The sequence below is a fragment of the Natrix helvetica genome, assembly GCF_964273705.1.
Source record: "Natrix helvetica genome assembly, chromosome: 3".
Lineage (NCBI taxonomy): Eukaryota > Metazoa > Chordata > Lepidosauria > Squamata > Natricidae > Natrix > Natrix helvetica.
Window position 1 is genome coordinate 37,558,125 of NC_138549.1, and position 27,787 is coordinate 37,585,911.

Sequence of the window (27,787 nt, forward strand, 5' to 3'; positions counted from 1 at the left end):
AAAGATTATCTTCAGTCACCTGAAATGCCACCTTTTATTTTTTTTAAAAAGTTTGAATGACAAACCATTTTACAAAAGGGTGTTGCCACTTTAAACCATAGCATAAAACAGGAACAAAAAGAAGGTGTATCCAATCGCTGGCTGCATAATTATATCCTCTGTTCTTTGACTTCTCTATGTTAATCTGACACTGACAATCATTTGTCTTGAAAGCCTGTTATCTATTCATTTACTTTCCCAGAGCAAGTAAATGCTTGCCAGATAACTTGGCATCACTCACCTCCACTTTACTTCTAGGGGTTTCATATCATGGATCTACTTGCTGTCAAGATGAAAGAAGGAACTGGACATGGCTGCTATTTTCTTGCTAATAGTTTCCTCCCATTTTCTTCATATCCAGAACATTTTCCTGCTAAAAGTAATATTACTGTAGTACCCCTGTTCCAATTCTGTGTTTGTTGCTATTGCCCATCTGAAGAATTAGAAGGCAAAGAATTCACTATGTGAATGCTTGAAGCAGGGTGAAAAGAGGTCAGTTTCTATCACACCACTCACCAGAGTCTCATGGCGAAGATTTCCTCTCCTTTCTATAAATGAAACAGCTGCTTAGGTGGTTTCATACCTTGCTAAGGACTTGCTGAAGGGTCAAGACTCCTGAATAGCCTTTTGATGATTCCTCCAACCTGGAGCCAGAATTAAATAGCAGGCAGTCTAAGCCTTCAAAGATAACTATATTGAGAACCAACAAACCTATCTTTGTCTGTTCGGTTTCATTCACATGCACTCCTTTCACACAGACACATTGATGAGGAGGGCTTGCCTAGCAGAAAGTTAACCCTGCTTTTCCTTTAGAAGTGCCATTCTTCTCAAGCAAATAATAGTTTCCCCGGCGATTGAAAACAGGTAGGCCATGGCAATGGGGAATGGCTTACTTGGGAAGGCTGGTATATCAGGAAGGTTATCTTCCTTATCTTCCTTTTTCATTTTGTGGTCCCTTCAGGCCATAAAACAGCTGAATGGTGAGCTTGGTTTTGAGTGAAAGGACAAACCCATCATTTTCAGTTCTTTTGTAAATGGAAGGTGATGATTGCATAGCTCGGAAAGCCAAATAACTGCAATCTGAGACATCTGCACTGCAATTGCAAAATTTACTTTTTGGTAAGGAAAAAATGATTCGCTTTAGGGAATGAAAGAGAAGGAAACAGAGGAACTTATTTTATGTTCTTATGGGGACATGAAGGTTGTTTTTTTTTTACTTTAGTGCAGAAAAGTTGAAAAAGACCAGATCATTAGAAGGCAAAGAATTAAGCGCAGTGGGAAAATTTATCACTCCCAGCCTTGGGAAGCACCCAAAACCTTTTATAATCAGCAGAAAAATTATGAAGTAAAACCACGGGGATAATCTAAAGCAGAACAGAACCAGTGATGCTCTTCCTTCCTGCACTATTTTGAATCGTGGCAATTGTTGTTTGGCAACAACAGCAAATCACACAGACAAAACCATGCAGTTGACCATTTAAGTGAGCATACCAGGGGCATTTGCTTACACAATGGAAAACCTGCCCTTTTGTTACTTTTGTTGCATGCATCACAAATGGGAAATACGTTCTTTGCCTTCCAGAGGTCTCCTGCTCCGTATTTAAAATATTAAAAAATAGAAATAAAATAAAATCATTATCAATCAGGATACCTGGCCAATCAAATATTGTCCAACTCTAACTTAAGTCATCCAATCTGACTCCTTGTTCAATGGATAAATCCAAATAAAAGCATCTCCAATAATATATATATATATAACCTATGTAGGAAGACAATTAATATATGGTGAAAAAAGTAAGGTTCTAAATTTAGGCAAGAAAAACTAAATGCACAGGTATAGTGTAGGTGGCACCTTGCTCAATCATAGTAACTGTGAGAGGAATCCTAGTGTACAATCAATTAAACTTTAGCCAACCTTGTGCTGCAGCTGCCAAAAAAGCCGACACAGTTCTAGCAGGGACGTGCGGTCAGGGGAGGCAGGGGAGGCAGAGCCTCACCTCTCTTCATGAAATAATAGTATATAATATTATATAAAAAGGCAACATTAAAAAAAAATGGGTTTCTGCCTGGATGGTTTTCTGTGATGAGCCGAAAGGACAGAAAGAGGGAGGAGTGAGCTCCCTCCCATATTTGGGCATACCAGGGGTTGTAACACAAATATATATATATATATATATATATATATATATATATATATATATATATATATATATATATATATATATATATATATATATATATATATATATATATATATATATATATATATATATATATATATATATATATATATATATATATATATATATATATATATATATATATATATATATATATATATATATATATATATATATATATATATATATATATATAATATTATAATATTATATGCATCCGTCCGGCCGCGCCCGGGAGCTGCGGAGGCAGAAATGTTGTCGGGGCTCCCGGATGACGAAGCCACGAAAGCGACTGGGGGAAGGTTCTCGTCGTTCCCCAGTCGCTTTCGTGGCTTCGTCATCCGGGAGCGCCGACAACATTTCTGCCTCCGCAGCTCCCTGGCGCGGTCAGACGGATGTAGCCAGAGTGACGCCGAGGCAGTCCGGGTGGACGAAAGAGCGAGCGAGGCAGCCTGATCCTCAGTCACTCGCCCGCCGGACTGCCTCGGCGCCACTCTGGCTACCTCCGTCCGTCAGCGCCTGGGAGCTGCGGAGGCAGAAATGTTGTCGGCGCTCCCGGATGACGAAGCCACGAAAGCGACTGGGGAACAATGAGAACCTTCCTGCCTCTGCTGGATTTTGCGCGCTCCTTGCGAGCGTGTAAAGTCCAGCAGAGGCAGGAACGTTCTCGTCATTCCCCAGTCGCTTTCGAGGACTGCGGAGTGCGAGCCGGCAGAGCACGCTCAGGAAGGCGGGGAATGGGATCACGTGTGCTGGAGGCTGAGGCAGCCTCAGCCTCCAGCACACGTGGTCCCATTCCCCGCCTTCCTGATGACGTCACCAGCCTCACCAGCCATAAACGTCACCGCACGTCACTGAGTTCTAGGCTGCATTAACAGACAGATAGAATCAAGATCATGTGAAGTATTAATACCACTTTATAATGCCTTGGTAAGACCACACTTAGACTACTGCGTTCAGTTTTGGTCACCATGATGTAAAAAAAGATGTGATGCTAAAAAGAGTGCAGAGAAGAACAACAAAGATGATTAGGGACTGGAGGCTAAAACATATAAAGAACAGTTGCTGGAAGTGGGTATATCTAGTTTGACGAGAAGAAGGACTAGGAGAGACATGATAGAAATGTTCCAATATCTCAGGATTGCCACAAAGAAGAGGGAGTCAAGCTATTCTCCAAAGCACCTAAAGGCAGGACAAATACAATGGATGGAAACTAATCAAGGAGAAAACCAACCTAGAACTAAGAAGAAATTTCCTGATAGTTAGAACAATTAATTAGTGGGACAACTTGTCTCCAGAAGTTGTGAATGCTCCTACACTGGAAGTTTTTAAGAAGATGTTGGGCAACCATTTGTCTAAAATGGTGTAGGGTTTCCTGCCTGAGCAGAGGTTGGACTAGGAGACTTCTAAGGTCCCTTCCAACTCTGTTATTCTATTCTAACAAAGGGGAACATCATAACTACAGGTATTTGAGTTTGTTGTTGAGGTGGTTAAATTTTTCAATTTCTGTAGATAACTTCTATCACAACATTTATTCAAATTATGTTTCATGGTGACTAAAATTGGTAAATCAAATCCACATAACTTAAAAAATACATAAAGGATCTCCCCCAATCAATAATATATCCCAATTACAGGCTATTTCCTTGATAAATATGGATGCCATGATTTTACCTTGGCCCCCAGCTTGTTTTTCTGACTATTGTGCATCCAGTCTAGGCAAGATTTACTGTATATGGGGCCGTCAAGGTTCTCATAATATTAGATTTTTGATTGATGCACTTGCTTTTACTCATAGAATCCAGCAGCCATTATTTGTTTAGATGTTGAAGCTTTTGATATGTTTTCTTTAAAGTTTCTGAAAGAAATTTTGACTTGGGATTTCCTTAAATTTATATTTTGGGCTAATGCTTTTAATTCCACCTTTGTTTCATCTGATTACTAAATGGGTTCTTCCTTTGTTGAATTCCTGTTCTGATACATGTCAAGAGTACCTTTGTCTTCTTTTTGAACTTTAAACACTCTGAAAATATCAAAGTGATTACAATAGGGGAGGTAAAATATATGCATGTTTTAGAATAAAAATTAACTCTCCAGGTTTCAGATACAATGGACAAAATTTTACTTTGAGCTTCAACCTCAAAACATGGACAATTGACATCATTGTTGTAATGATATAATTGACAATTCTTTTACCATTTGTTTCAGCACAAATGACATATCATCAATTATAGGATAGCATTAATCATTTAAATTGCATCTATTTGGATTTATAGAACAGTAGAATTTAACTTTGCTGTTGTTTTTTTCTTCTGTAAATTGGAAGAAAGGAGGCTTATTGCTATTGGTCTTTTGCATTATTTTGACATTTATGATTATTAAGGTTTAAATTCTTTGTGTTTTGATTCTCTTGCCCATCTTGGTGTGAAAACTCCTAGGAAGATCTTCTAACTGGTAAATTTAAAATTATGTTCTATTTTATTTGTTTTTTGATAAAAAAATTATAGACAGATGGTTTAAATTTCCTTTCAGATTTGGGATCTGGAAATACTACTTCATCTCTGGAGTTACAGCCTATATTATCTCTGTTCTTACTTGCGCACCTCTATTAATGTGGTTTTACATTCCCAGCAAACAATTTCTTGTTCTAGCTCCAACTGATTACTGCTTAGGCCTATTTTTTTCGGGATCAAAATGCCCTGAGATCTGACAACTGTTTAACAACAATTTCTTCCTGTAGAAAAAATATATAAACTGCTTCAGTCCGTAATCTGCTGTTTCTAGTAGGAACTTCATTTCCCACCTGACCTGCATCTATTATTTTGGGGTTCCTACTTCTTCTATTCTGTAACAAGGATAACTTTCACTATGGACACTTCTAAAAAAGGTAATTTCATTTTGGTGCTGTTTCTAGAATGGGGAAATGGGAGGGGGATAGTAAGGAGTAGGATGTGATGTAACCAAAATAAAATTCCTTTTAGATTGCCAAGGTCATCTTTTGTCTTGGTACTTCTGCACCTGACCAGAACTAGATGGGTGGAACTGCCAGCATGGCAGTGGAAGATTGGACCATGTGATGGACTGTTGGTGTGGGGGCAAGATCTTGAACTTTCAACTCCGTGTGGAAAACCAAGAAGCTTTCAGATTTGGGTTTTCACAGATGTGCCAACATGGCTCTCTTAATAAATTGGAACTTTGAGCAATACTTTGCCTTGGACTCTGATTTACTTTTGGATGCTATTTGGAACCCTGACACAATAGCTTTTCTCATTCTTATATGAAAGTGACAGTAAGCAGCTTGTGATGTATTCAGGAATCAATTTTGAATTGAATTGAATACATCCATCTAAATCAGAAGTGTCCAATCTTGACACCTTTTAAGACCTGTGGACTCCAATTTCCAGAATTCCCCAGTTGCCAAGGTTGGACAACCCTGATCTACATTCAAGCAGTTATTTTCTGAGTGGGAGTTTACAAGATCACTTATAAGACACATTTGGGAGGAAATCCAAGTATCTTGGTATTATTAAGAAGATGCTGAACAGCTCAACCTCTTCTCCTATTGTTCTGCACCAGAAAGAGCTCAAAACTATATGTGCAGCATGATTGCAACAGGATTTTTAGCCAAGTAAGCAAGCTTAATTTTAAACGACAGAAGAAATCGATGAGAAGAAATTAGAAGAACTAACTTTTTGCAGGATTGTGCTAGTGTGAGGTGTTGAATATAGTGGTGTGGCTGGATTGATTACAATAAACAAACAAATCTGCCAAAAGCTTGGACATTATTCCTAGCTTTGATCAAGAAGATTGCTTTTTACTAGATAGGCCAGTGCAGAATTCTTCAGATTACACAAAGAATTGATCCATTCTGGTGAACTGCAAGAAATGTCAAAAGAGCAAGGGAAGAGTTACTTATATTGTTTCACTAATACAGTATCTCAAGGGAATGGATATATAATAGGAAAAAAGCATGGTCTATCTATTTGAGAGTTAATTTTCCTAAATGAACAAGGTCAATCTCTAAAATGTCCGTATTCTTTCCATTGAATTTACAGCTCATTACCAAAGGAAGGTATGATCTTAATATTAAGAAAAGAAACCAATAGGAAAATACATAATAAAGAAAGGTGAGGCATGTAATATAACAATTGACATACAGTAGATCAGGGATCCCCAACTCCTAGTCGATGGACTGGCACCTGTCCTTGGCATGCAGAAACTGGGCCGTGAAAACAAGTGAAGCCCCATCTGTGGCATGCAGGCAGCATGTTAAACCAGGCCCCCTCTGGTCCATGGAAAAATCTATCTCCACGGAACCATTTCCTGGTGCCCAAAAGGTTAGCAGCCACTGCAGTAGATTATAACATTAATCTATGAAAACTAAAATACAAAGAAAGGGGGATAATTATACTGATACTTTTAAAGAATGGAATTAATCAGTGGAACAATTTGCCTCTAGAGGTTTTGAATGCTCCAATAGTAAAAACTTTTAAGAAGAGATTGGACAACCATTTGTATGAAATAGTATAGGGCTTCCTGCCTGAGCAAGGGGTTGGAGTAGAAGAACTCCAAGGTTCCTTCTAACTCTGTCATTCTGTCATTCTATTATACAATAAAGGGAGTCAACTTTTGATAGCAAGACAAGTTGATTAGGAAGTGTAGATATTGATTGCAGTGCCTGGATGTTAATGCAAAATAGATCAGGATGGTTTGGTTTTTCTGTTTAGAGAAGGGCGGAGAGGTGGAATTTTCATTTTCATATAATAGTGCTAAGCCTAGGTTAAGGCTTTCTACTATGGAAGCCATGGTACATCCCAATACGCTAGATCTATCAGAAATGGTTAGATATAATGAAATTTTAGACAGTCAAGGGAATTTGTAAACAAATCAAGAACTAAAGGAGAACAATATAAATATAGATTGGTGGACATATCTCCAACTACAATCAAGGTACAAAAAAGATGTAAAAGAATGTGGAATATATACAGAATTACAACAAATAGATAAAATCTTAATTGGCCCGGAAAATAAATTCATAACAAAAATGTATAAATATTTACTAGAAGTAACATTAGAAGAAGAAAAAGTTAAAGGTTGTATGATAGCGTGGGCCAAAAATTTTGGTTATAACATAGATCTAGCAGATTGGGAAAGAATTTGGAACATAAATTACAAATTAACACGATCAGCAACACTTAAAGAAAATACGTACAAAATGTTTTATCGCTGGCATCTACCACCAACAAGACTGGCTAAAATGTACCCAAATGTGAAGCCGACCTGCTGGAAATGTAAAAAAATACAAGGGACTGTTTACCATATATGGTGGACCTGCCCGGAAACTCAAAAATATTGGACAAAAATCTGGAAATGGGTGCAAGAAATTACAGGAGAACAAATAAAATACAAACCCGAAATCTTTCTGCTGGGAATAATCAAAGGGAAATATACAAAGAAAATTAAATATTTATTAACACATCTTTTAACTACAGCTAGAATAGCATTTGCCCAATGCTGGAAACAAAATAACACCCCCTCGGACGAATTAGTGATAAAAAAAACTTTGGACTGCGCAGAGATGGATAAATTAACACTGAAATTAAAGGATAAAGAAGAATCGGAATATTATGAAATTTGGAACAATTGGTATAAATGGCTGCAAAACAAGAAAAATAATTAAGCCGAAAAACAATATATATAAATATTTATAGAACTGTGTATAAAAGTATGTAAATATAGAAGCGGGATGTTATATACATGTACAGTTATGATGATATAACAATGTAAACAATGTTGATATAATGATTGTAATGTGTGATAGAAGGAGAAAAACAATAAAAAATCTACTGCAAAAAAAAAAAAAAGACTTAAAATCTTACCTTACCTTGAAACCATGGCACTGATTTTTGGCAATCTCCTGAATGATAAAGTATTTAGCAGTGTAGTCAAGGAAGCTCCAGGTGCATTGACAAATGATATGTTTCAACTGTGGGGTGGTGATGACAGTGATAAAAGAATAGTGTGAAGGCAGGAGAGACAGAACTTAACCTTAAGAAAGATCCTTCAAAGTCCACACAATCAACTATCAACAGCTATGCAAGACAGCAAAACAAAACAAGAGAAAAACCAGCACCCTAAAATTATATAGCCACCAGTCAAACTACTCCTAAATGACATCCCCATTTGCCAAACTCAAGGGCACATTTTTTTTAAAAAAATGTAGTAATATTAGATAAAGGCACCAAACTAGAAACTGAGACACTTTGAGTTCTAGTCCTGCCTTAACTATGAATCCATCTGAGTGACTTTGCACCAGTCATTTTCTCTCAGCTACAGGAGCCCCATCAGGGCAAACCACTTCCAAAGTTCTTGCCAAGAAAAGTGCAGGGACTTATCCAGGCAGTCACCAGGAGTCAAGAGTGACCTAAAGACAGACTTTTCATTTGATTTAATTGACACCCTTGACAATGGGGGAAAAGGAACGAGGAGGAGGCAGTCGGACCGTTTCTTTAATCAAATTATTTTCTCTCATTACTCTCAGTAACAAAATCGTTCTGTTTGAAATTGTTGCCTTGCAGCAATTTCTAGATGCTATTTCTAAGACTATTTCAGGCTGATTTATAATTATTTGGGGAATAATGACATTACATTTCAACTGTAATCCATTTTAGCTGCTATCTGTTGTTAGTATACAGAGAAAAAAATGGTTTGTTCGTTTTTATTTAAATATTTGAGTACCATCTCAGTCAGAAAGATAGCTCTAGCTCAGGGGTGTCCAAACTTGGGAACTTTAAGACTTGTGGACTTCAACTCCCAGAATTCCCCAGCCAGCCTGGGAATTCTGGGAGTTGAAGTCCACAAGTCTTAAAGTTCCCAAGTTTGGACACCCCTGCTCTAGGTGGATGACATTAGGAAATTAACATTAGAGGGAAAAGGGGTAAACACTTTAATGCACTGACTGGCCCCTAAACCAGTGGTTCTTAACCTTTTCTTCATCATGGACCACCTTTAAATACCTTTTGTGGCATAGACCATGGCCATGGACTCCCAAGATTTAACTCAAGATTTATAACATAGAATAATAATAGGATTAGAAGGGAGCTTGGAGGTCTTCTAGTTCAAACCCCAGCTTGAGCAGGAGACCCTATATCATTTCAGACACATGGTTATCCAGTTTCTTTTTGAAAGCCTTCAGTGATGGCACACCCAAAACTTCTGAAGGCAAGCTGCTCCATCGGTTAATTGTTCTCTCTCTTAGGAAATTTCTCCTTAGTTCGAGGTTGATTCTCTCCTTGGTTAGTTTCCAGTCATTGTTTGTTGTCTTCCTTTTTGGTGCTTTGGAAAATTGTTTAAATTGCTTAAACTATGATTTAAATTGTTTAAATGTTACGATGTAAATTTTTCTTCAAGCCTTTACAGACCTCATGTGAGGACATGGCGTCCCCCCCCCCCAGAGGTCCATGGCCCACAGGTTGAGAACCACTGACATAAACTGTGTTTTTGACTAGGCTCATAAACATGCTAAACAGTAAACACACTAACCACATTGCTTTAATGCAGTAATTAGAACTTGGTTGTCATTTCAATGTACTGTTTTAAAAAATATAAGTGCAGATCACTGGGTATGAAAACATCAAAGGAAATATACATTGCACTCCTTGGAGAAACCAGTTTTCTTTGCTAGAAATAGTAACCAGTATTTGAGACAAACAAATAAACAAATATACTTGTGCACAATCCTGCTAAGGCTAAGCATCTTAACATGCATTATTTACCTAGAAGTAACTTCCACTGGACTTGGTAGAAATTTCTTATTAGTAGACCTGAACAGAGTTGCCTATTAAAATGCCATTGCCTTGAAATAGAATTATGCCGAAATTAGTGGAAGTGTCTTATTTTGCTTGATTCTGGGAGCAGGTTTGCTAATGCCAAAATATGAAAGAAAGAAAATTCTCAATTTTGCCATATCACACTTGAGTTGAAAGGGCAGCAAGACAGGGTTAGAACATTTGTGCCAATCCAGATATTGCTAAACGATGTTTCTGATATTTTTTAATTATTATCCATACTTTTTAACACTGCTAAAAGTTGCAGTCCAACAACATCTGAAGATGCAGAGATAAAATAAGACATAGGTCCACTTCTTTAATGAAACATAAAAATGGATAGTTGACTATTTAGAAATTTAAATTTCTCCTTCAAATCAAACTGAATTGCTCTTACCTGTTACAGGTAGTCTTAGACTAATGACCACAACCGAGTCCAAAATTTCTGTTATTAAGTGAGACATTTGTTAAGTGAGTTTTGCCCCATTTTACAATCTTACTAGCTAGAGTTGTTAAGTAAATCACCTCAGTTGATAAGTTAGTAACCCGTTTTTTAATCTGGCATCCCCATTGATTTTGCTTATCAGGAGGGCACAAAAGGTGATCACACGACCTTGGGACACAGTAACGGTCATAAATATGAACCAGTTGTCAAGCATCTGAATTTTGATCACATAATCATGGGAATGCTGCGAAGGTCATGAATATGAAAAACTATCATAAGTCACATTTTTCAGTGCCGTTGTAACTTTGAACTGTCACTAAATGAACTGTTGTACGTCGAGAACTATTTATATTTCTACATGAGATTTCATGTTACCACAATACGGATATCTGCATAAAAAATATCAAAGGATACGAGGGAAATAATACCCTCAGCAAATGCAGTCACCACAGATACTAGAGCCAAATGGATTTTAAAAGCTGTGCTGCCTAAAGAGCTGGCAAATTGTCATTGACAACTAAATAAATGATGAGTTTGAATCTCCTTTGCCTTGTTCTTAGAGTACATGAGTGTAATGTAGCCTTAGCCCGGCCAAGCGAGAATAACATAGTTTGTCAGCCGTTTTACAGAGCTGTAAACAAGTATGTCAGAAGGGAGCCAAGGCATAACTTATCAAACCACTGATTCTGTTACATCAACATGTTTTCCCTTCTGCATGGTGATTCTAAACTGATTACTGCAATATTTATGGGTATATATATTTATGGGCATTTCAGCAGGTGGCAGCATGGAATTGATTGTATCAGTCGGTATCTTGTTTTAGCTGATGACCTCAAACACTGTAAGAATGGGGCTGTGATAATCCTTGCTTGAATGTCCACTTGAACATTCCAAGGCTGTAGGCCAAGAGTCTCCAAATTTGGCAATTTTAAGACTTGTGGACTTCAACTTCCAGAATTCCTCAGCTAGCTATTATTTTGTTGGGCCATATTAATAGTTGTCCAGGGCTTCATGTGGCCTATGGTCCATAGATTACAATACAATACAATAGTAGAGTTGGAAAGGACCTTGGAGGTCTTCTAGTCCAACCCCCTGCCTAGGCAGGAAACCCTATACCATTTCAGACAGATGGCTATCCAACATCTTCTTAAAGACTTCCAGTGTTGGGGCATTCACAACTTCTGGAGGCAAGCTGTTCCACTAATTAATTGTTCTAACTGTCAGGAAATTTCTCCTCAGTTCTAAGTTGCTTCTCTCCTTGATTAGTTTCCACCCATTGCTTCTTGTTCTACCCTCAGGTGCCTTGGAGAATAGTTTGACTCCCTCTTCTTTGTGGCAACCCCTGAGATATTGGAACACTGCTATCATGTCTCCCTTAGTCCTTCTTTCTCTTAAGCTAAACATACCCAGTTCCTGCAACCGTTCTTCATATGTTTTAGTCTCCAGTCCCCTAATCATCTGTGTTGCTCTTCTCTGCACTCTTTCTAGAGTCTACACATCTTTTTTACATCGTGGTGACCAGAACTGAATGCAGTATTCCAAGTGTGGCCTTAACCAAGGCATTATAAAGTGGTATTAACACTTCACGTGATCTTGATTCTATCCCTCTATTTATGCAGCCTAGAACTGTGTTGGCTTTTTTGGCAGCTGCTGCACACTGCTGGCTCATATTTAAGTGGTTGTCCACTAGGACTCCAAGATCCCTTTCACAGTTACTACTACTGAGCAAGGTATCATCTATACTGTACCTGTGCATTCGGTTTTTGTTACCTAAATGTAGAACCTTACTCTTTTCACCATTGAATTTCATTTTATTAGATAGTGCCCAATGTTCAAGTTTGTCAAGATCCTTCTGTATCTTTAGCCTATTTTCTGGAGTGTTGGCTACTCCTGCCAGATTGGTGTCATCTGCAAATTTGATGAGTTCCCCATTTATTCCCTCATCCAAATCATTGATGAAGATGTACTGGGCCTAAAACAGAGCCTTGGGGTACTCCACTGCATACTTCCCTCCATGTAGATGCAGTTCCATTGAGGACTAGTTGTCCAGGGCCCCATCTGGCCTATGGTCCATAGGTTGTACATGCCTGTTATAGAGTTTTTTTGGGTAACAATGTATGCATTCACATTTATATTTACTTATAAATATTATAGAAGTTATTTCCCAGGGCTATCTTAGAAGGGACTTCCAACGTCTTGGTTTAGCTTATAGCACAGGTCTCTAAACTTGGCAACTTTAAGTCTGGTGGACTTCAACTCCCAGGAATCCTCAATTCTGGGAGTTGAAGTCCACCAGTCTTAAAATTGCCAAGTTTGGAGACCCGTGCTATAAGCTAAACCAAGACGTTGGAAGTCCCTTCTAAGATAGCCCTGGGAAATAACTTCTATAATATTTATAAGTAAATACAGATATGCATGCATACGTTGTTACCAAAAAACTCTATAACAGACATGTACAGCCTATGGACCATAGGCCAGATGGGTCCCTGGACAACTAGTAATACTACCCCCCAAATAAAAAATATATTAGAACATAAAGTTTATTAATATACATTGTATTATACATTTTTACATGTATCCCAAGACAATTCTTCTTTATTCTCAGCGCAGGCAAACCAAAAGGTTGCCCAACTATGCTGTTGGTGAGGGTGTCTTTACCCTCTTTAAAATATTTACACGGAGAAAAGAAACAATTACATTTTTGAAATACAGTAATCAGGGTAAATGAGTTTAAAATTAATGTGATATTTTTTCCCTTGTACCTTTACCATCCCTATTTTTCTTTTTGTGTGGTTAATTTTTCTTCTTGTAGATGTTAATCTAATGGGCAGAGTCTGTTTTGATTACTGTGTTCAAGCATCTCAGGAGCTTTTTAACTGAAGCTCCAGGTATTATAAGCAAACAGATGTAGGGATCCTAAAACACAGAGATAATTGGTGTTAAATTCGATTGAAATGAATATGATTTAAATTGGATGTGGCTAATTTTTTTTTTACCCTTTAATTTGAATGGGATAATTGGTGAGGTTTATTATGTTTGTTTTATTTCTGACAGCTTGTTTATATGATGCATGTATCCAGTCTCAACTGGATACAGTCTCTTAATTGCCCTGCATTTATTTTAAGTCACAGAGTGGTATATTTTGATAAATAAATGTCCCACTTTGTTGATATGTTTGGGCTCTGGAAAGGTGTGGTATAATGATAAAGGTTTTGGACTGATCTTGGGAAGACTCGGGTTTTAGACCACTCCCGCACCGAGCTGTCAGGATGATTTGGGGTCAGTCATTCTTTCTCAGCCCAAACTCCCTGCGATGGGAAGAAAGAAACAGGGAACCTTGAGGAACAGAAGGAAGAGCCACTCTCAAGGCAACAGTCAGATAAAATAAATCTGAGTCTGGGGCAAAAGTGTAATATGAGAAAGCATCTCAGGCATGAACCTCCTCACACAAAAAATGAAAGAGGGAGGGAGAAATGTATGCAGACTTACCGTATTTTTCACTAAGATGCACTCCCCCCCTCCCCAATGTCTGTGCGTCTTATGGTATGAATATTGTGTCACAGACAGGGCCGGATTTAGATGAAAAGAGGCCCTAGGCCAGGGGTGTCCAAACTTGGGAACTTTAAGACTTGTGAACTTCAACTCCCAGAATTCCCCAGCCAGCATGGCTGGCTGGGGAATTCTGGGAGTTGAAGTTCACAAGTCTTAAAGTTCCCAAGTTTGGACACCCCTGCCCTAGGCTATTCCACTTATGGGGCCCTTTCACCTCCCATTTTTAAGTTTGTAAATTGCATGAGAGATAATAAAATACATCATTACTGTGATATATATCAATATATTAAATGAAACATGTTGTAATTGCTACTAACCTTTATAAAAAATGTGGCACGGATAATAAATAAAAATAAAAGGGCCCTCTTGATCTTGAGGCCCTAGGCTGAAGCCTAGTTAGCCTATAGGAAAATCCGGCCCTGGTCACAGACCGTGAAGTATATTACCTCAGCGGTCCCCAACAATGGACCAGTGCTGGTCCTTTGGTGAACAGCAGCCGGGCCACGTTAGTGGAGTCCTTTTACAGAACTGAACCCTGCCTATTCTGTGTTTGTTATTGCCCACCTCTCCTGTCTGTTTTCCGCAGTGCAGGAGTCAACAGGCAGAGTTGGCACACGAGAGGACACCTATCTGTGGTCCCCTCAGGCTCCACCTGATTTTTTTTTCTTGTTTTCCTCCTCTAAACCTAGATGCGTCATATCCATTATTCCCAAGAGGTCCGTCGTTAATAAGGCCCCCCTCATCTACGATCTAATTTTGGAGGGGGAGCCGGACCTCGTGGGAATAACGGAGACCTGGTTGGGCCACGAGGAAGGTTTACCCCTCGTGGAAATGTGCCCACCAGGCTACCTAGCATTTCACCAGCCCCGGGCCCAGGGAAGGGGTGGTGGGGTAGCAGCGATTATCCGGGAGGATTTAGAGCCTAGGGAGTCCACTGTGCCACAGACGTCTGGGTGTGAATCCCTTGTTGTGAAATGGGGCCCTGGGAGACAGTTGGGCCTGCTGATAGTATACCTGGCTCCTCGCTATACATCAGCGGCCCTGCCTGAACTCCTCGAGCTGATCGCATCGGTGGCGGTTGAGACCCCCAAACTCTTAGTGATGGGGGATTTTAACCTACCATCGGTGGGAGAAGCATCCGAGGGGGTTCGGGAGTTCATGGCTTCCATGACAGCCATGGACCTGACTCAATTGATTCAGGGCCCGACACACGAGGGAGGACACACCCTGGACCTTGTTTTTGTCTCTGGCCAGTGGTTGAGTGATCTGGGAGGAGGGGACTTAACCATCACTCCCCTGTCATGGTCAGATCACTCACTCCTCCGACTCGACTTCCCTGGTGCTACCCCCCGCTGCGGGGAGGCGGAACCTGAAAACACTAGATGGTTCTGCCCCAGGCGCCTGATGGAACCAGATAGGTTCCAGACGGAGCTTGGGCCACCTCCTGCAACCCTGACCCGCCCCCGGGTAGAGGACCTGGTGGTCGCGTGGAATAATGCGACTACCGGGGCCTTGAACCGGGTGGCGCCTTTGCGGCCTCTCCGGCGGCAACGATCCACCCTGGCTCCTTGGTTTACCGAGGAGCTAAGGGTGATGAAGCACCGCAAGAGATGCCTAGAGAGTCGTTGGAGATCCTCCCGATCCGAATTTGACCGAGCACAGGTACGAGCCCATTTAAGGACGTACCTAGTGGCATTGAGAACGGCCAAACACCAATATTGTGCCGCTCTCATTGCATCCGCAGAGAACCGCCCTGCCGCCCTGTTTCGGGTGTCCCGCTCCCTTCTGTTTCAGAGGCCGCGGGAGGCCCCTTTACAGGGTAGGGCAGAGGAATTTGGGAAATATCTGCAGGATAAAATCGCTCAAATCCGGAAGGATTGGGTCCCCTTCAGTGGCCCAGTCGAGATGCCAGTGGCGAGTCTTGAGAAACCTTTTTGGGAGGAGTTTGACTTGGTTGTCATCGAGGATTTGGACAGATTGCGTGGACGACTGCGACCTACCACATGTTTACTGGACCCGTGTCCCTCCTGGCTTGTACTGGCATCCTGGGAGGTTACACGCGACTGGCTCCTGGGCCTAGTGAACGCTTCGTTGGGTGAGGGGTCTCTTCCGGCCGCCTTGAAAGAGGCGGTGGTGAGACCCTTGCTCAAGAAGCCTTCCCTGGACCCTACGGAGCTGGCCAATTATCGTCCTGTCTCCAACCTTCCCTTTTTGGCAAAGGTTGTAGAGAGTGTGGTGGCTTCTCAGTTCCCACGACATCTGGAGGAGAAAGATTATCTAGACCCGCGCCAGTCCGGCTTTCGCCTCGGGCACAGCACAGAGACGGCCTTGGTCGCGTTGGTAGATGATCTCTGGAGGGCCAGAGATAGGGGTTGTTCCTCTATCCTGGTCCTATTAGACCTCTCGGCGGCTTTTGATACCATCGACCATGGTATCCTGTTGCACCGACTGGAGGGGTTAGGGGTCCGGGGCACCGTTTTGCTCCTACCTCTCTGGCCGGCTCCTACCTCTCTGGCCGGACGCAACGTGTGTTGGCAGGGGAGCAGAGGTCTACCCTAAGCCCCCTTACCTGTGGGGTGCCACAGGGGTCGGTCCTCTCGCCACTCCTGTTCAACACATACATGAAGCCACTGGGTGAGATCCTCCGTGGTTTCGGGGTGGGATATCATCTGTACGCTGATGATACTCAGCTGTACATTTCCACCCCGAACCACCCCAACGAGGCCGTCAAAGTGATGTCCCGGTGTGTGGAAGCCGTACGGGTCTGGATGGATGACAACCGACTCAGGCTCAACCCTTCCAAGACGGAGTGGCTGTGGGTTCCGGCCCCCCGGTTCAACCAGTTAATTCCATCTCTGGCCATTGGGGGCATTCAACTTGCCCCCGTGGAGCGGGCGCGCAATTTGGGCGTCCTCCTGGATGCCAGGCTGTCCATGGATGACCATGTGACAGCCGTGGCCAGGGGGGCGTTCCACCAGGTTCGCCTGGTGCGCCAATTGCGCCCCCTATTGGACTGGGACGCCCTACGCACAGTCACCCATGCGCTGGTGACGTCTCGCCTGGACTACTGTAACGCTCTCTACATGGGGCTCCCCTTGAAATGCACTCGGAGACTGCAGTTGGTCCAGAATGCGGCCGCGCGGGTGATTATGGGGAGTACGAAGTACTCCCATGTGACACCTCTCCTGCGTGAGCTGCACTGGCTTCCTGTGGTCTATCGGGTGCGTTTCAAGGTTTTGATAACTATCTTTAAAGCGCTCCATGGCTCAGGACCTAGTTACTTGCAGGATCGTATTCTGCCCCATACATCCCTGTGACCAATTCGCTCGCACAGAGAGGGACTCCTCCAGGTGCCGTCCACCAGACAGTGTCGAGGGGTGGCGCCTAGGAGTAGAGCCTTCTCTGTGGCGGGCCCAGCCCTGTGGAATGACCTCCCTCCGGATATTAGGACTACGTCTGACCTCCGTTCCTTCAGAGTTAAGCTCAAGACCCACCTATTCCAAGTAGCTGGCCTGGCTCAACCATGATCTAACTATATCGCTCCTGACGGGTTTTTTATTAATGTAATTCAATTGAATTTATTTATTGGGGTTTTTAAATATTGTGACTTTTTAATTGTTTTAATTGTTAATTGTTTAATTGTTTTTTAGCTATCAGCCTACCTCCTCCTGTATACGTCCTATATACGTCCTTGTTATATGTATGTCCTGTCCAGATTTGTATTGTATTGTATTGTACTTTGTATTTTATTTGTTTTATTGTACGCCGCCCCGAGTCCTTCGGGAGAGGGTGCGGCTTAGAAATAAATATTGATTGATTGATTGATATGGTCAGGTGCGTCTCATAGTGCGAAAAATACAGTAACAGAATTCTGTTATTGTAATTTTATAATAAAAGTAATGTTAGCATTCATAATTTTGGTTTCCTAATCTGGTCTATCTTGAAGGACTGTCACTCCCACATTAGGAAAAGGAAAGGCAGGATCACCTTAACTTCCTATAGGAGAGTTAGGCTGTAAATGTAACAAATATAAGTACATATAGATATGCATGCCTACATACATACACAGAGTGCCACGTAAAGGTTTGAAAGAGTATCGAAGACAAAATAGCTCACTCAATTTCACTGTCTTTTGGGATGTTAATGAAGCAAGCAGGCCTCATCGCTATTCGCAATAAAGAAACAGAGGTGAGGGATTGAATATTTAAAAGTATATTCTGGATAGAAGTTCAAGAAGGAGACCTTGTGTTAGATCGGGTAATGGAAAGGCACACATAGGCTAACGGTAACAACAGCTCTTTATTAACTCAGTAGCAACTATGTACAATCCAGCAAAGGTTGAGTCTGACAGCAGCCATTTTATAGGGAGCTGTCAGATCCTTCGACCAATGAGATTAAACCTCTGTTCCCGCCGGAACAAAGGACCTTGGTGGAAACCATTATAGCTGAAGCTAGTATCTTAACACCTTGTTTCTTGTCTTGGGAAAGTCATGAATTACAACATAATAGACCCAAATATGGCACATTTTTATACTATAACTAAGAGATGACTCCTAACACCACAGCCCTTCTGTAACTTGTTGCAGTTGTAATGTTGGGTTGTTTTTGTTTTTTGTTTTAAAGCTGGCTGTGAAATTTAAAGAATTAAACCACAGTATCCGGGGATCAGTGTAGATTGTGGGGAAAGATGGAAGTAAAGATGGATGGAAATGGCCAGAAGGGCATGTGCCCAACCAGTGAGAACATCTCTTAAAGGCCTGCTAAGCGTTCTACTTCCATCTAAGTTTAAGGGGACATGGACAAAATGACAGGCCTTCTCTGTGGTGGCCCTACTTCTTGGAATTCAAAATTCCTAGAAGTTTGTAAAGTTCCTCTGGGCATTTCAAAAATACCTTCAGGTGATTTCGTTAGAACAGGGGTCCCCAACCTCTGGGCTGCGGCCCACTAGTGAGCCATGAGGTGTTTGCAACTGAGCTACAGAAATGGTGGGTGACGCATGCACATAGTTAGCCACTTGTGTGAGCAGTGTGCATGTGTGCTTCATTTGTGTGAATGGTAGGTACACATGCACACCACTTGCGCAAATGAAGCTGTGTATGTCTTGTTCTATGTATCTATTTATTCTGATTTAGTGCTAAATCAAAAGGATATGTTATGTATTAAAGCTCTTGAATTATTATTTGGCCCCCATTGAGATTTTACTAGATGTTTTCCACAGGTATTTCAGTAGTTTTTTCCCCCAAGTAGAAGGGCTAAATACTTCATCTCTAAACATGGAGAGAAACAAAACTGACATTTCAGAAAGCTGCCATTTACCACCCAATATTTTCAATGTACTTTCCGTGATCCTCCAAGAGCCTGCTATTAACCCAGAGTAATTCTTCAAATCCCACTTCCAATCAACAATGTACCTTCTGCTGCTTTCATTTCTTTTGTCATTGCATGGATTTTAAGATTAATGACTTGACAGTTTTTGTAATCGCTTGTAGAATTCTTGCTAATGGCAGAGCCATAAACCAACACAAAATGAGAACTCATCATTGCTGAAGCCCATGGGAGCTTTACCACTGATTTCTACTAATCTAGAATTTTATTTCCAGTTAATTATTATGGCTATAGGAAGCAAAGAACAAAGGTGGAATGAGGTCTCATGCATTTACAAGTCATTTGGAAGAGCAAAGCTTGTTGTTGAAAACATAAAATTGTTAAAACTAATTGGATAATCTCATCCTCATTTAATATCTACCTGATTGACATAATTAAATGGCAGATATAGTTCAGCTATTAGCGTTAAAAGACTTGATTTTCTTATGCAGTCATAAATGAATGAATGAATAAATAAATATTTCATAAATACATGACATGGTATAGGATCTCCTGCTTGAGCAGGGGACTGGACTAGAAGCCTTCCAGCTTTATTCTGATCAAAAATATTTTCCTATTGGCCTTTGGATTAAATTTTAGATACCTAAGGGGAAAAGGCAAATCTTCAAATTTGGTTTGCCGTAGACTATGGCATTGCTCCTCAGCATTTACTAAATCTCAGGCTTTTTTTCCAAGACACGAAGCACCCTATCTGGAAATGGGGTAACATGTGTGTGTAAACAATTGCTTTACATCAGCAATGAGAAGGTGGCTTCTCTGACTACTTGTTAGATCTTTACCTGAATGTTGCTGCTAGTATACCTTATGAGGCTTCCCAGAAGGGGAAGACCAAAATGTTCGCTTTTTCATATATGGGGGAAATCCCCCATTTTGCCCTCTATAGATATACAATACAATACAATAGCAGAGTTGGAAGGGACCTTTGAGGTCTTCTAGTCCAACCCTCTGCCTAGGCAGGAGACAAATGGTTATCCAACATCTTCTTAAAGACTTCCAGTGTTGGGGCATTCACAACTTCTGGAGGCAAGCTCTTCCACTGATTAATTGTTCTGTCAGGAATTTTCTCCTCAGTTCTAAGTTGCTTCTCTCCTTGATTAGTTTCCACCCATTGCTTCTTGTTCTACCCTCAGGTGCCTTGGAAAATAGTTTGACTCCCTCTTCTTTGTGGCAACCCCTGAGATATTGGAACACTGCTATCATGTCTCCCCTAGTCCTTCTTTCTATTAAACTAGACATAGTTCCTGCAACCGTTCTTCATGTTTTAGTCTCCAGTCCCCTAACCATCTTTGTTGCTGTTCTCTGCACTATTTCTAGAGTCTACACATCTTTTCTACATCGTGGTGACTAAAACTGAATGCAGTATTCCAAGTGTGGCCTTACTAAGGCATTATAAAGTGGTATTAACACTTCACGTGATCTTGATTCTATCCCTCTGTTGATGCAGTCTAGAACTGTGTTGGCTTTTTTGGCAGCTGCTGCACACTGGTGGCTCATATTTAAATGGTTGTCCACTAGGACTCCAAGATCCCTTTCACAGTTACTACTACTGAGCAAGGTATCGATACTGTACCTGTGCATTTCGTTTTTGTTGCCTAAATGTAGAACTTTACTCTTTTCACCATTGAATTTCATTTTATTAGATAGTGCCCAATGTTCAAGTTTGTCAAGATCCTTCTGTATCTTAAGCCTATCTTCTGGAGTGTTGGCTATTCCTGCCAGCTTGGTGTCATCTGCAAATTTGATGAGTTCCCCATTTATTCCTTCATCCAAATCATTGATGAAGATGTTGAAGAGTACTGGGCCCAAAACAGAGCCTTGGGGTACTCCACTGCATACCACCCTCCATGTAGATGCAGTTCCATTGAGGACTACACGTTGAGTGCGGTTGGTCAGCCAGTTACGAATCCATCTGGTGGTGATGCTGTCCAACCCACATTCTTCTACTTTATCTAGTAGTAGGTTATGGTCTACCTTATCAAATGCCTTACTGAAGTCCAAGTAAACTATATTGACGGCATTCCTCTGGTCCATTAATTTTGTCACTTTGTCAAAGCTGAACTAAGACGTTGGCATTATGACATCACCAGCTCTACAGGAATGAAGAAAGAAGAAAAACCTTTCTAACTATTCTTTTGGCTCTAGTTTAAATCTATAGCATCCACTTATATTTACATGTTTGGCTAGTTTTCAGTTATCTTCAACATTGGCTAGTTTTAAAAGTTTGTAAATTAACCAAACAAGCAGGACTATCAAGAGAGCAGATGGTTGAAAGAATCAAATTGGTCTGTGTGCCCACATGATTAAAGCCATGCCTTGATGTCTTGACCCTCCTCTCTAGACACCCCAGTTGATAGGGCACACAGGAACCAATGAGACCAGTTATCTCATGATAGAATCATGATCTACATTGTTAGCAATCAGTCACATCTTCATTCATATCAACCTAATGTAGCAGGTTATCTGGGATTGCCAAATGCCAGATAACATGAGAGTGATATATTTTATAAAGCTGTTTGGAATCAAAGGAGTTTTGAAACATTTGTAGAGGTATTGGCTCATCTAGCCAGGAAATATGGCAAGACATTACTAGAGAAAACCTACTGTTCAATTCTTTCTATCCCCTGCCCATTTCAAGTTTTTAAAAAATCTTTAAATGCTCTATAATTTCTGATTCTTTTAAAAAAAACATTCAATGCATATTATACCCTGTGGTTTTTAGTATTTGCTTCTCTATATAATTGGCAGTGCAATATGTATACAAGGAGTATCACCCAAGAAAATAGTGGGGCACTTTAGAATTTTTTTTTAAAAATGTAAAAGCTAAAACTTTTAAGTCATAATAATGGCTAAACACATTCGTGATTTACTAATAGTGAATTATGTATGTTGTGAAACTCTCTTGCAATTTGGACAACAAATCATGGTAAAGTAAGATCTAATTTAGACAATTTGAATATTAATATAGAAAACCCTTGTATGGTTTCATGAAAAGAGTAGGCGAACATGACTTGCAAAAATCTGATTTTTTCCCTTCTCCCTGTGATATATTTTAACAGTTTCTAATGTGCAAAGAAAGATCTACCTATTTGTGGACATTGAAAATCACAATAGATCCCCAGTTTCATATAAGACTGCTGAAGACTGTTGGAATTATTTTTAATTAGTTAAAACAAACCACTGCAGACAACTCTGTTGCTAATAGCATTTCAACCTGTGGGATTTCTGCACAAATGTGTGGGAGGAAAAAAATAAAATGAGTAACCAGAGAATTTAAGACCGATAGCAGGCAAGGTTATTGAAGGACTAGATATTTAACTACTGTTTATTTGCTTGATCAGTACTTAAGCCAACATTTCAATAGCCCTGGTCAGATTTTTCTGTGCGGGAGTGGGATGTTCAGCATTAGTACTCCTGTAAGTCATTTTTGCCACTTACCAAGCTGGTTCTAGCTGCAGAAAAAAACCCTTTGCACATGGAATTACATACACAAAGACTTTACCCCTGCAGATCTCTTAAAGAGTTCTTGTGGTGGGATTGGAGAAGTGAGTCTTAAGTGGAAGAGTCAGGGCATCTCTCTCTCTGTCTCTCTCTGTCTCCCTCTGTATTTGTTATTATTTAAATATTGATCTTACATATTTGTTATTTTGACAAAACAATAAATGGTTTTGATAATTTAAAAAGCTGCTTGGGAGACCTAAAAGGGAGAAAGGATATACCATTGCCTAGTCATACCTTTGGTGATAATAACTTCAGCAGGCTACTGGAATGAACAGCCAAAATTTTATATGGTTAGATTTTGTTCACCCAACTGAAGACCTTGTTGAATAAATACACCCATTGAGGGCTAAAGTATATCATAATATAAAGGTTAATGACTGAATGAAAGGGGGCTATACTGGAACAGAAGGCAATAAGAATTTGGTAATGTTATACTTTCTGTTATACTTTCCAGATCTGTGTTCTCCAATGTGGTTGTCTCTATCTGGGTCATACCGAAAGTCCTATCATCTCCTAGAGAAAGAATCTGATGGAAGCATTTTCATTCATCCATAAACCAGAGGTGATTTTACTTAATTAGGATGTTACACGAAAACACATTTGCAACCTGACAGCAGCTATCATTCTCCTGATATCTCAATTCAGAAAAGTGTGAAGCTGGCTGTGTTCCCATTTCTTTCCTCTTCAGTATTTATGTTGACTCAATAATCACCACCTGCACCTAAGCACCACTTTCTGCAATACAACCGCAATAGAGAGTTGTCTGTGCTACTTTGTAAAATCATGTTTTCCTTAATCCAATCTGGCCTTGGAAGAAATCTATAGGTACAGGAATCTACAGCTATGATTTTCTCAAAGGAACATAGATATTACAAACTTCAGTGGCAGAAAAGCCATTGTAATGTAGACCAGATTTCATCCTTGAAATATTTTTGCATAGTACTCCAACCCTCTGAAATCTGTGATGAACAAATTACATTTATTTCTGACCAAGCCAGGAATATTGTAGTCTTAAAGCCACATACTGGGCTTTTTTTCAAAATAAAGGAGGCAAGGACATACCTGCAGCCACAAACTCTTTAAAGCCAAATCCATCTCTTAGACATTGCATAATTCTCAGCTGTCTGCATATAATAATTTAAAGCCCGTAAATATAATCCATTTCTCTTCTCCAGCCCTCCACCTAGAAACTTGGTTGATCCTGCTAGAATTTAGAGTCCCCAGCGTTCCTCTATGTCTGACTCAAACTTTACTTTTCCAACTCCTAGGCTGCCACAAATATTCTTGATAAGTTTTTCTCTTCCTGGAAAACCAAAATTGAGAATGATTTCTGCCAGTGCAGCTTCCTATATAAAGTCCCCTGGCCATGGGTATCACCAAGAGCCAGAGTGACAATCTTATCCTTAACCCAGGAATTTCCACGTTATTGCCCAGAGCATATTTGTGCTTTTTCTCAGCACACTTCAATGGGCTAATCAGTGATACAATTATGAGAAGGAAGGACTAAAAATACAATACCCTTTTTACAGAGTAAACTGCCTTGTGACATGGAGGAATTTGGAGCACTAGGCCATGTATTCCTTTGATGTCTTTTTATAGCAACTTGCATCCTGTCACATAACTCTGTTTACTAATAGAAGTTTCACTTTGAAGATATTCTCAGTTGCTTTTTATTATTGGACCAGAACTCAAACTCCGGGAGAGTTGCAAAATTTCTTTCAGCTATCATTCCTTTACATGGGGAAACATGAAATTTTAGGATATACAAAATATAAATAAATCAATATGCAAAATATAAATACAAATAAAGCAGTAATATACATTTTTGTCATGCTTTCTATGTCGTTTCATATTGTTGTCTTTCTGTTACATTTCGCTGGTCCCTGCTCACAATCAAGATAGATAGAGTGAGAAACAAACCCACACGTTTACTTTATAGTTAAGTAATTTACAATTTAGGAATTTATTTTCAAAATAGTTCTGTAATTTTGTCATTTTGTATTTATATTTGTTGTATTTTCCTGCTAGTATTTAAAATATTTTGTAGTTTGAATGTTTTATTTAATTTTGTTAATTATCTAGAAAATCTTCATGTATCTAGCAATAGCACTTAGACTTATATACTGCTTTACAGTGCTTTACAGCTCTCTCTAAGTGGTTTACAGAGTCAGCATATCACCCCCAACAATTTGGGTCATTTTACCAACCTCAGAAGGATGGAAGGCTGAGTCAAACTTGAGACTGGTGAGATTTGAATTGCCAAATTGCATGCAGCCGGCAGTTAGCAGAAGTAGCCTGCAGTACTGCACTCTAACCCAGTGGTGGGTTGCTAACCAGTTTACTACTGGTTTGCTCGTACTCGTGTGCACGCAACGCTGCATGCGAGTTTTGCAGAAGCATCTGGGCGGGTGGGCGGAGCCTCCCGCCACCACCACTACGGGTTTTGCTAAACCGGGCTGAATCAGGAGCAAGCCACCTCTGCTCTAACCACTGCACCACTGTGGCTCTTCTAAATCTGAGCTCAGCATCCTTTTTACAAAAATTACAGAAAAGCTTTCCAGTGACCACAATAAAGATATCATACTAGTATAAATTAATTAATAAAACTTCATATGTAATTAATCTTTCATTTTCTATTGCATTATTAATTGTAGTTTAGTAGCAAATTTTAGAAGGGCTTTGGGAGTTACAGCCAAGGTTGAAGAGATGTTGCAACCCCATCCAAACGTAATCTCTTTTGATAGTGTGAAATGTGGTCTTCTCATTCTAGACCAAGGTGGGCAACTATGGCCCCTTTACGACTTGTGGACTTGTGAAGTCCACAGGTCATAAAGCAGCCCTTGTTGCCCACCCATTCTAGACCCAAACATTCTATGTGACATTTCTGAACCGTTATTTTCTGAACAGGTCATAAACATTTTCTCGCCATTTCCCAAACATGATACTACTTATTTCACTGAAAGCAGTTCGCTAACATTAAAATGTCTCAGCAACTGGCTTAAGTGCATACTTTTCTTCCCCCTTCCCAACTCCTTTCACTTGGATAAATCTAACAAGCACTGTCTTTATCAAATCAGTGTGCATTTGATTTAATCTCCCCAATTCAATCAAAATTGATCCAATGGTTGGGACCTAGTTAATGAGATCATGAAAGGACCAATGCAGGTACTCTTTGAGGTATGACCAAATTGACTCCAAAATTTATGTTGCTAAGTGAGACACTTGTTAAGTGAGTTTTACCCCATTTTACGACCTTTCTAACCATAATTGTTAAGTAAATCATTGCAGTTGAGTTAGTAGTATCACAGTTGTTAAGTGAATTTGGGTTCTCCGTTTGACTCTGTTTGTCAGAAGGTCTCAAAAGCCATTCACATGACCTCAGGACACTGCAACTATCATAAATGGGAACCAGTTGCCAAGCATCAAAATTCTGATTACAGGCCACAGGAATGCTGCAAGGGTCATAAGTGTGAAAAATGGTCATGTCACTTTTTTCAATCCCATTGTAATTTTGAGAGTCACTAAACAAACTGTTGTAAGTCGAGAACTACTATTAGAAATAAAATTATTGCATTTGTACAAAATGAGATGAAAAATAAATACATAGGTATAATATATATATATATATATATTCATATACATATACATATGTGTGTGTGTGTGTGTGTGTGTGTGTGTGTATTTGTGTTACAACCCCTGGTATGCCCAAATATGGGAGGGAGCTCACTACTCCCTCTTTCTATCATTCGGCTCATCACAGAAGACCATCTAGGCAGAAAACCATATTTTTATTTTTAATGTTGCCTTTTTATATTTGCGTTGTATTTGTATTTATTTATTTATCAGCACAAATACAACACACACACACACACACATATATATGTATACAGTTTTTATTTTCAACATACTTGCTTAGATTTTCTTCCATAATAAAAATGTGTACCTTGAATGCCCTTTTCATCCTTAGAAAAACAACACACTAGCCTTTTTGTGCAAATAAAAAATATATGTTCTGCAATGCCAATGTCATAAAATGGTTGTTTCAAGAGATTCCGTTTTCAAGCAGTCCCCTGAAGAAGTTTTTGCCTGTTCCTGAAAACAGGAAGAGTTCTGCTCTGTCAAGCCTTTGAAATCCTGAGAATGACAGCTACACAAAGTCATACTGTCGTGCCTTCTGTTCCGTAAACTGCCTGAAAACGATGGCAGATCACTTCTGATGCTCTTGAACAGCATAGTTGATGAAAGCCAGTTGAACAAGCTGAAATCTGACCCATCTACTCTTGAACTCCATTGTACTGTGTCATCAACATTCATCAAAGTTGGCTCTAGATCAAAAGCACTTTTTTGAAAACTTTGAAAAGATGGTTCATCATTATCATCAGCTACTGAAAGATGTCCATTTTCATCACACAATTGAGCAGCAAGAGGAGAAACAATAGTATTTAAATCCATTGAACCTCCTGGTTTTGGCATCTGAGATAGCTCCTCTTTTTGTGGAGATAATTCTGTTGGGTTATTGTGGTTACAGGTCCTTGAAAAGTCACTAGTAATGAAATATGGGCTTTCGGGAAAATAACCAGTATTTTGATAAATTTGGGAATTGGTGTCCCTTTTGGTGGCCCACATGTTTAAAAGCTGGTTGTGGGAGCCTGGAGGCAGTCTGGACAACTGGCGTCCAAGTTGAAGCTGGGTTGGGAAAAGTGTGCCTTGAAATATTCTGTACAGAAATCTGATGGAGAGAAGTGAAAGAATTAAAGATGAATGCATCAAAAGAACACTGTATCAATTTCAACCTGAATAATATAACAGGGATGATAGCTGTCAGTGCCATTAGGTACAGCAGCCTAGGAAATCAACTCTAC

At 40.0% G+C, this 27,787-nt stretch overlaps 1 protein-coding gene and 1 long non-coding RNA gene across 3 annotated transcripts in view; one reads left to right on the plus strand and one right to left on the minus strand.

Annotated features, from left to right (window-relative positions):
- ATP10A (ATPase phospholipid transporting 10A (putative)) overlaps positions 1–27,787 on the minus strand; it is a 323,794-nt gene that overhangs the window by 143,730 nt on the left and 152,277 nt on the right. Inside the window, exon 21 of one of the 2 annotated variants that reach the window (XR_014174818.1) lies at positions 26,364–27,654. Coding sequence is in view for 1 of the 2 variants with exons in the window: in XM_081946012.1 (XP_081802138.1) it covers positions 26,952–27,654 (703 nt within the window). In the remaining variant the exon portion in view is untranslated. Of the gene's footprint in view, positions 1–24,587; positions 27,655–27,787 lie in introns of those variants that run through there. The other variant, XM_081946012.1, reaches the window with a different exon arrangement.
- Positions 562–27,142, plus strand: LOC309388604. Its single transcript, XR_014174819.1, has 3 exons — positions 562–903; positions 23,380–23,487; positions 27,028–27,142. It is a non-coding gene; the product is annotated as an uncharacterized lncRNA (long non-coding RNA).